Genomic DNA, 9,983 nt, shown 5'->3' on the forward strand with positions numbered 1-9,983 from the left:
TTCAAGAGACATTAAGTTTTTACTCTTTCATTTTTCAGTTTTTCCCCCACTGGATTTGTAACTCTGATTACAAACCGATCTCGTGACTACAAGAGCTTTTTCCCCCCATTAGCATGTCCTACTACAGATCCGGTTTTCCAGTGTACGATCTGTATCAAATGTATTCAGTTTCAGCAGAATCTTTTTATGTTTTCCCAACTACATTCTGCAAAACTGCAGTATAGACCAGACTGATGTCAAATGCAGACCTGTAATCTGTTTCTTAATTTAATACTAACATAAATTCGATCTATACCTCAAATTAAAAATGCTTGACTCTTGTCTGATGGATCTCAAAAAGCTCTTCCAGTTACTCTTTTAGTCCTGGCTTTATGTGTCCCTTTTGTTTTCACCTCCAATTCCACAGCCCTGGTTCTGCTCCCAATCACCTCCCTCTTATCTCACTAATATTCTTTTTGTCTCACCAGTATTGAGAGTCTCAATTGACATCCACTGTTTACATTTAAAGTACTTTTTTCTCTTTGTTTTTTGTGTTGGTTCTTGCATTTTAAATCACATTGGTGTCATTGCCCTCTCCTTCCTCTTGTGTTTATTCCTCAACCTATCTCTTTTCTTTTCCCTTTTGTCTGCTGTTTTTTGTGTCTGTACGGGCACACCGTGTCTATAGCTCGCCGCTTGTTGGCTGCCCCCGTGGATAGCAGTGTCCTCAGTCGGCTGCTCACACCCACCCAGGCCTCGCTAGCTAGAAGCAAGAGTGCCGCGGCCCTGTCCGCCGAAGGAGGCGACGCCCAAGGTAACACTAGAGAGAAAGGGAGGCACAGCTCGTACCAGAACCTTCCACTTGTGTGTAGATAAAAGGCTCTCTGCAGGGGTGCTTGGTTGGCGTGTTGTATTGGGCATGCTGGAGTCCTTTAATGTGGCTTGAATCACATTTATTGAGTTCTACATGCATTGAAACAAATTTAGCAATACTTGATTTTCAAGCTTAGCAGTCTTTTCTGGGGATGCACAGAAATTGTTTTGTCTTTGAACTTGTTCACCAGAATGACATTAATGTTTCATAACTGTTTTTAGCCAAAAGCAAAAATACCCTGGAAATTTTAACAGAAACTGTTACGTTAACCAAAGCAGAGTGTGCTTGAATTGTTCCAGGTTTAATTGCATTAAAATGTAAATATCATCTGATGATGATATCAGAAATGAGCTAGCATTTACAGTTCATGAGGCACGTGTACCTTCTCTGTGTGACTCACATGGAGAAATCCTGTGATGGAATGGACAAAGACGTCTGTACATGTGTACATAGATCAGTTTGCCGTATACAGAATCAAACTTTAGCCTACTTTCTCGTTTACCTTTAATGGAAAGCAACAAAAACCTGTGTAAAATGTAATTTGTGTATACATTACAGCATTATGTATACCATCTCAAGCATTTGATGCCTGAAGTCACTAGCAGAAATGTGGCCAAATCATTTTTCACCATCGCGCACAGTAATTTTTACATTTTAATTTCAGTGCATCACTAGTCTTTACCCTGCTGTCATTCTCTAAAATACACATGCACACACCAACATTTGCAAGGTGTTCCATGGCTATTGCTAAGGGATCTTTTGTAAGCTGATTAGCCGAGCAGTTCTGTGTCAGAGGGAATGAGTGGAGTGAATCTGCGCCCTGCTGTTGTTACTTCAATCCCAAGCTGATCCACACAGAGCAGCTCACGGCCCTGCAGACCAGCAGCGTCACCCTAAACATATCATCTTCAGTTTCCAAACCTACCAAACTCACTTAGGACTCCCAGCAACCTGTAAAGGCTGAAGTGCATACTGGATATGTAACTTGTTTGACAGGGTTTGATGTTGATGTGATGCTATCAGCATAACTGAGTCTGATAGTATCTGAACTGCCTTATTGGTTTCTTAAAATAGACAGAGATGATTATGAGTCATCAGCTTATGGATCTATTACATTTATAGGCTTTCCATGATGATAACAGTCATGGTTAATTATAGTGTGCTGAGATTAGCACAGAAATCCCACTGTCATAGCAGACCCAATCCTTAGGTCAGCTCTTACTGCTCACCTCACTTCACCTCCACCAACAGATACCGGGCTTCCCCTGATCGGTTACATTTCTATATAGCACAAAAGTGGCGACCACATTTTCATTGTCTTTGGTTCTAAAAGTATTTTTCCCATTCATTTTCTTCATAGGGATTTTTTTAAGCTCTATGCTATATTAAAGCTAAACTAAACCAACCAGCCTCAAGATGAAACACATTACAAACTTTGATTTGAAGCAAAGAAAATATTTGAAAACAAAAAAAAACAAAGGTCCGAGAAATCATCTGAAGGAATGATGGTTTAATATGAAATTATTCATCTATTGTCAGTAATTTATAAGTATAATGCTCTGGTGCTTTTGGTGCAGTTTACATTTCCACAGTAACAGTTGCTTCTCTGGTTGTTTGTTTATGGTTCAAGAGTTGTGTAGTAGTTCATTGCGAATTTAGCAGTTAAATAATAATAAAACAAAAAATGAATTCCTGTAATACTCTGCAGAAACCTACTATTGCTAATCCTTAAAGCTTCTTTATGGAGAAATGAATATGGATTTTACTTTGGGAAAACTGTAGAATGTGATTGTTTGCTTGTTTCTAATTTTGTTTATGCTGAAACCAGCCTGTTGTAGGCATTATGTCTACATGGGCAAATCACTAAAACTGCCTTTTGACGATCTTCGACAAATGGCAGACATTAATTTCCAGTGGAAAGTAGTATGGGAGCTGCGTGCAGAGTTCCTATTATGCAGAATTTTCTGATCCGGTTTAAGCTTCAGATACATTGAAATATTTGAACTTTTTGTGGGGGGAAAAAGAAGTGAAAATTACCATTAATTTTCCACTAAAACATTCTTTAAACACAAATTTCTGTAAAATGGGCGGTTATAAAAAACTATGTTTGAAGTAACTATTATGTTTTTTTGTGTTTGTGTGTGTGTGGATATATTCATACATTCAGTGGAGGGTAACGGCTGCTTCGCCACCAATTTGAAAGTTCTGTATGACTTTCACTAAATGCAATGAAATGCAACAATCGTATGCAAATGTCAGAAATATTGGAAAGGCAGTTTGAGTTGGCATGGAGTACATTTTATGCTGTTTGATGTCCCTGTTTTGGATATAAGGGTGGAATGATTGAGTGAATGTTCTTTAATTAGTGATATTGTTAATCTAACTAAAACTACATGCTAAGGTGCTTGCTTGGTGCCAATAAAGGTGTGCTTCAGCGTATTGGTGACCAGTATGTGTCGTCTATCCAGGATGCTGTCTGTCTCTCTGTCTCACACCCACCAACCCACCCATCAAACCCAATCTACCTGAGGCCATCATTGCTATCAGCAACAGTTCCCCATCAACCCGTATGACTGATCTAACATACACCAATGTTTTGTGCTTTTATCATCCCTTTCCCCTTCTCCCTTCCTCTTTATATCTCTCTCTTTCTGTCCCTTTCTCTACCTTTGCTTTGCTCACCCACTCGGCTGCTTGTGACGTCCCTCCCTGCTGTCCCTGGCTGTGCACCACTGACTGTGTCCTTTACCAGAGTCTCACCTGTGTCCTCGTTCAGCATCTGCCAGCCCCATGCAGCCCCCGGCCCATGGACCCCTACGCAGTCGCAGCAGCGATCGAAAAAAAGGCCCACCTACTTCTGTGTCTGCAGATGGCATTTCCAGTATGATGCAGGTGAGCAGATGCTGCATGTGAACTACTACTTTGAAATTTTAAAAAAAATTCCAGTCTTCGGTGTCACATGATCCTTCAGAAATCGTTCTATTGTGCTGATTTGGTGCTCAAGAAACAATTTATTATTATTATTATCAATGATGAAAACATTAAAATATTAAATATTTCTGTGGAAACACTGATACATTTTTTAGGGTTTATTTTATTTGAAATAGAATTCTTTGGTTGCGTTGTAAACGTCACTTTTGATCAATATAATGCATCCTTGCTAGGGGTTGAATGGATCGTAGTTGATCCGTACGGACCAGGCACCATGGTTAGGCATGCATGTGATCCGTGGATTAATTGCAAAATTTAATCATAATAGAGTGAAACTTTATAATTTGTACACACTCAAGTGATTTTAAACCATTCCAGCGCAAAAAGCGGTGAAAGAGAACTCGATTCAGTACTCATGCACTGTTTTCTATGTTATTGCTGTGGTATCGAAGAAGTGCTAAGCTATAGGTAATAAATGGAAAGCAAAGGTACATTAAAATATTTTTTTCTCACTGATCCGAAAAATTATCCAATCTGTGACTCAAAAACCGTAATATGATCTGAACCATGAGTTTTGTGATCCGTTGAACCACTAATCCTTGCTGAATGGATTATTCATTCATTTGGTTTTTAATGACCCCAAACTTTTGAACAGTAGTATACTTAATAATGCAAAAAATAAAAAATAAAGTAGGTTTTTACTAGAGTTTTCAGGAATTTTACCCAAAAAAACAATGTGTGCTGGGTTTTGTTTTCATATGTAAGGAACACCTATAGTAGAGCTGCTTGGTATATGTATTTAATTTAATTTCCAGAATATCTGCAATCTTATTACCAGGATAAGCTTAACGGAACTACAGTACCTGTGTATTATCTGTGTCTTCCTTTGTTGAAATGCCTTAAAACAATGCATACTCATTCAGACATTTGTATGTCCATATAATATGGTTTGCTTTGCAAAACAGCTTGGATTTATCCCTGACGTTAATCAGTGAGCTGTTCGTTCTGAATAACACTATCTGATCCAGGCTTAAGACCGCGCCAGCAGCAGCGTGTGCTGGAGAGACGGAACTGGGTTACATCAGTCACTTTTTGACTTGGTGCCGAACTGTTCATTTCAAACTACTGATTCCCTATGATCAAAGTCGGAATAAAAACCATAGAATGATGGCATTCAGACACATTTCAACAACACAGGAAATCAAGTGTGTAGCTAGAAGCACTTGCATTCACTTGCATTGAGTAGAATTTTTCATTCAGTACTGAAAAATAGTCCAGTCTTATTAAAATTATTAAATCTTATTTCACCCAATATTAGCATGTACTGTGTATTGTTTGTTTGAGCATTATGGTGTTAGCTTAGCAAAACATGGTATAGTTAAACTACAGTACCGTTCAAAACTTTGGGGCTGGTAAAATTTGTACAAATATTTTTTGAAAGAAATCTCTTAAAGGGGTCATATGACGTTGTTAAAAAGAACATTATGTTGTGTATTTGGTGTAATGCAATGTGTTTATGCGGTTTAAGGTAAATAAATAAATAAATACATATTTTCCACATAATGTACATTATTGTTTCTCCTCTATGCCCCGCCTTTCTGAAACGCGTCGATTTTTACAAGGCTCATCGGTCTGAAAAGCGAGGTGTGCTGTGATTGGCCAGCTATCCAGTGCATTGTGATTGGCCCAATACCTCAAGCATGTGAGGGAAATGTTACGCCCCTTACCATACTGTGATGCCGTGTCCCGGCGCGACAAGACAAAAACAATAAAACCCATTACAAACGAGGCATTTGTTGCATCCATTGAGGACATAATTACTGTTTATAATGACTTATACTATCTTTTTACGCGTTGCGTTGCGTATCGCGCTGCGTATGCATAAAACCATGTCTGCATTTGCGATCGGAGAAATGACAAACAACAAGCGCTACTCTACACTGCTCAACTCACGTTTGAATCATCAGTGGCAAATTCTTTAAATATAAAAACTTACTTACAGGCTGTGAGTCAGAAGCGCCAGACTGTCCTTGCAAAGTTGGAACTGCCCCACTTTATAGAAACAGACACCGGCATTGTAGGCTACTCTCACATCTGAATATTTGGGTTGAACTGTTCTGGAACAGTGTTGTAAATACAACTTAACCACTGATTTCTAGTTGTGTCCTCTTTTGGAAGACCAAACAAAGTAGTTTCGCTTTCACAACGAAACACACAGCTCCTCCACAACATGGCAGTGGCGGCTTTCTTTGTGTGAACATTTGGGCGGCGTTATACAAATCTTCCCACATCGTGGTTGCATCCAGTGGGGACATAATTATGGATTATAATGACTTATACTGTCATTCTACGTGTTGCGTTGCATCGCGCCGCATAAACATAAAACAATGTCTGCATTTGTGATCGGAGAAATGACAAACAACAAGCACTACTCTACACTGCCCAAAAAACTCGCTTTAAATATATAGAATATAAAAACTCTTTAAATATAAAAAACGTACTTACAGTCTCTGAGTCAGAACAGCCGGCATTGTAGTCTACCCTCCCAGGATCAGGAAACGGTCCTCCATAAAATGTGCTGCACACATCTAAATATTTGGGTTGAACTGTTCTGGAACAGTGTTGTAAATACAACTTAACCACTGATTTCTAGTTGTGTCCTCTTTTGGAAGACCAAACAAAGTAGTTTCGCTTTCACAACGAAACACACAGCTCCTCCACAACATGGCAGTGGCGGCTTTCTTTGTGTGAACATTTGGGCGGCGTTATACAAATCTTCCCACATCGTGACGTAGACATGTGGGGGCGTGCTAGAATGAGCCATTTTAGGTAGGCGTGGTTGACTCTTTAAGTTTTATAAAGAATATCTCTTTGGATTTGAGACTTAAGTCTTTGCAACTTTACATATCTTCTTTATGCACCAAGAGCTTGTAACACTCCAAAGAGAAAGGAAAATTTTAAATCGCATCATATGACCCCTTTAAGCTTAACAAGGCTGCATTTATTTGATGTAATAAAGTAAAAATATTGTGAAATGTTGCCCTTTAAAAATAACTTTCTGTTTTAATGCATCTTTGGATGTAATTTATTTCTGTGATGACAAAGCTGAACTTACAGTAGCCATTACCCCAGTCTTCAGCATCAGAAATCATTCTCGTGTGCTGATTTGGTGCTCGACAAACATTTATTATCAATGTTGAAAACAATTGTGCTGCTTAATATTTTTTGGAAACCTTGAGATTTTTTTGAAAGCACAGCATTTATTTGAAATTGGAATTGTTTGTTGTTATAATAAATTATTATATAATTGTAATTATTATAAATGTCTGTACTACAGTGTGCTACTCAGACCCCAAACAGCTATGATGAACGTCAGAGTTTTTAGTGGCATTCAAGCTCTTAACTTGCACAGACTTGTATAAAGCACTATATGAATAAAGGTGGCTTGACTTGATTTGACTTGACAGAATCTCAGACTTTACTTTTAACATAATCAGATCTAGAAATAATCAGATTTAGAAATGCCCACTTCAGTGATTCGTTCAGACACACGTTTAATTTGTAGCGCTGCCCTACATATAATGAATGCTAACCGAGCTTGAGTGTGTGTCCCAAAGAGAAAGCAAAGGAGAGCTTGCACTGTTTATCCACTGGAGGAATGTAAATTGTTTCCTTCTGATGGTCATACTGTACTCTCGATTCACTAGTGGCTTGACCTTACAGCTCTCTATATCTGATCTGCTTGATGGTCATTTGGAGAGATGCTTAGAGTTAGAGATGAAAACATGGTGTACTCTCTGCTAGCTTTTTTTTGTGATCATGTAAGGAGGGTTTCCAGTAAAAGTCTTTTTCAGATTGATGACAGCAGTAAAATCCCAGCTGCAATGGTGTGATATATACACTATGCTTTGATTATGCTGAACAGTGATTGATCACTACATAGCGATCAAAGTGCCTTTTAAATGTGAGCCTCTTCTGTTTGATCCAAAAGTCTGAGACAACATTGAAAATTTGGGATTCAGAATCGAATTTAAATCTTTAAAGTTAGGGTTTTGGTCATTGGTTCATAGTGTTTTTTTCTTTCTTTTTTGCATTTGTAAAAGCAGAAAGTTGAGAAGGAGAAACGCTTCATGTCACCAGTAGGAAAACGCCCTGCCTCGCCCTCTAGTCGTCATCGATCCCCGTCTCCTTCTCCCGCTGCTAACACCACTACAAGAGCGCCCTCACCTGGAGCAGCTAAGTAAGACCTGTGAGATTAGGTTTAGCCTGCAGTGGTTTCACTCTAAACTGATAGTTTGATTTTAAACCTTCACAATCTGCTGCTCAAATTGCATATCCCATTGTCTATAGTATGATTGTGTATAAGCCCATCTTTTTAACTTCTTTTCTATGTTTGTGTCCTTCAGGCAGAGTCCACATTTCCGCACTCCTTCCCCCAGTGGTTTGAAACAGCGGCCTCCATCCCCTCAGCCCTCTACCACATCCAAACCTCCACCCATCCAGAAACCTGCTCTCACCCCCACCGGCCCGCCCACCCTTCGCAAGAGGGACTCCAAGCCAAACGATATGTCTCCCATGATGCCTGTCACCCCACAGTCTCCAGAAACCAGCACGCCCAGCCCGGCATCCGCACCCAAGACCAAAGAGGGTGAGTGAACTCAAAAAAACTAATTATTGATGGTAATACCTGGGCATCTTAGAAAGTTGTGTACATTTCTATAGTCAATAGATTTTTAATTGACACAAATATTTAAGTAGTTTGAGAGTGTAGGAAGTCATTCCCAGTGCTTAATAGGAATGGGCAGGCACTACTGAGTTCTTTTAGCATGATTTGCTTATTTCAGTTCTATGATTGGTGGATATTTCTTTGCAGAGTCATGGGTAATGTAGTTTTCCCACCAGGAATTTCACTGTTAAACAGAATTATATTTTTAAAACTAGGTTGAAATAATGTGGTTTGACAGCTTTAATGAAAGCCTGTTCCGTTGATTAACAACATCATAGCTCACGTTAAGTTACTGTTAAAAATTTCCCACCAGGAATTTCACTGTTAAACAGAATTATATTTTTAAAACTAGGTTGAAATAATGTGGTTTGACAGCTTTTAAAATAATGTGGTTTGACAGCCTGTTCCGTTGATTAACAACATCATAGCTCACGTTAAGTTACTGTTAAAAATGTATTCCCCTATGAAGAAAATGAACAACGTTTTTATACTTCCAGAACCCAACTGTTGCACTCTATTACAGTGTCTGTGGCAGGTAGATTTTAAATTCTAACTGACATTGACATTTCTCTCAGGACAGGATCAAGGGGAAAAATTTCAATGATAAATTTAAAGTGAGAAGTTTTATCAGAAATTCTTTTAGAACATGAAGCATGACGGATTTCAGTACAGTACTGCATTTCAAACTCTACTTGATGTTCCTTTCAGCACATATAAGATTCTCTGCCAAGTGCTGCTGTCATGATGATGAAGCAGGTCATTTCTTTCCTCTAATATTTAATAGGAAATAATCTTTGAAAATGATTCAGCTTTTTACTGCTTCCTGCCTTGCCAAGTGTCTGGCCAAAACAAAGCCTTTGATCTATTACAGCAGCAAACCAGCACCGCTTGTGTAATGAACTGTCTTTAGATATCGTCTTAACAAGGTCAGATGCTTACTGAGTTTGTAAACGGTGCCATTCAGGTTTATCCTTGAGATGCAGAGCCCTCTGCTGAAAACATAAAGCTATTATGCTTTTACTTGGTGAAAGACACTTCCCTGTCTTTCAGTGCATTTTATTGTGTAATACTAAAGAAGAAAGTAATTAATTAACTATAAATAATGGCAAAGATTATATTAATATGCGTCATGTATATGTTTTCAGAATCCAGTTCCAAAGCAGGAATCGCAGGAACTAACTCCGCTGCAGAGGCTTCCAAGATGCTGGCGGAAAACCGGCGTCTGGCACGCGAGCAGAAAGAGAAAGAAGAGCAACTCCGCATACAGAAAGAAGAAGAGGAGAAGTGTGTTCATTTGATTAGCTTCAGCGTCAGGAACCTGCTTTGACAATTCACTGTGCATTCACAATACTAAGTCTTTCTGCTTTAACTACTTCTGAATATACTAGGCAAATTATTTAATATGCACCTATCTTAAACCTACAATTACTCCTTTAAAATCAGAACGAAAACACTGGCATTAGTTTGGAGTCA

At 38.7% G+C, this 9,983-nt stretch overlaps 1 protein-coding gene across 2 annotated transcripts in view; it reads left to right on the forward strand.

Annotated features, from left to right (window-relative positions):
• The window catches only part of LOC107560633 (ensconsin-like), a 41,269-nt gene that overhangs the window by 26,763 nt on the left and 4,523 nt on the right, over positions 1–9,983 (forward strand). For both annotated transcript variants that reach the window (XM_016244871.1, XM_016244876.1), the window contains exons 7-11: positions 668–793; positions 3,606–3,745; positions 7,888–8,024; positions 8,191–8,432; positions 9,656–9,794. In XM_016244871.1, the coding sequence (XP_016100357.1) occupies positions 668–793; positions 3,606–3,745; positions 7,888–8,024; positions 8,191–8,432; positions 9,656–9,794 (784 nt within the window). The remainder of the gene's footprint in view (positions 1–667; positions 794–3,605; positions 3,746–7,887; positions 8,025–8,190; positions 8,433–9,655; positions 9,795–9,983) is intronic.

The sequence above is a fragment of the Sinocyclocheilus grahami genome, unplaced genomic scaffold, assembly GCF_001515645.1.
Source record: "Sinocyclocheilus grahami isolate Dianchi unplaced genomic scaffold, SAMN03320097.WGS_v1.1 scaffold23.1, whole genome shotgun sequence".
In the NCBI taxonomy this organism is placed as follows: Eukaryota; Metazoa; Chordata; class Actinopteri; order Cypriniformes; family Cyprinidae; genus Sinocyclocheilus; species Sinocyclocheilus grahami.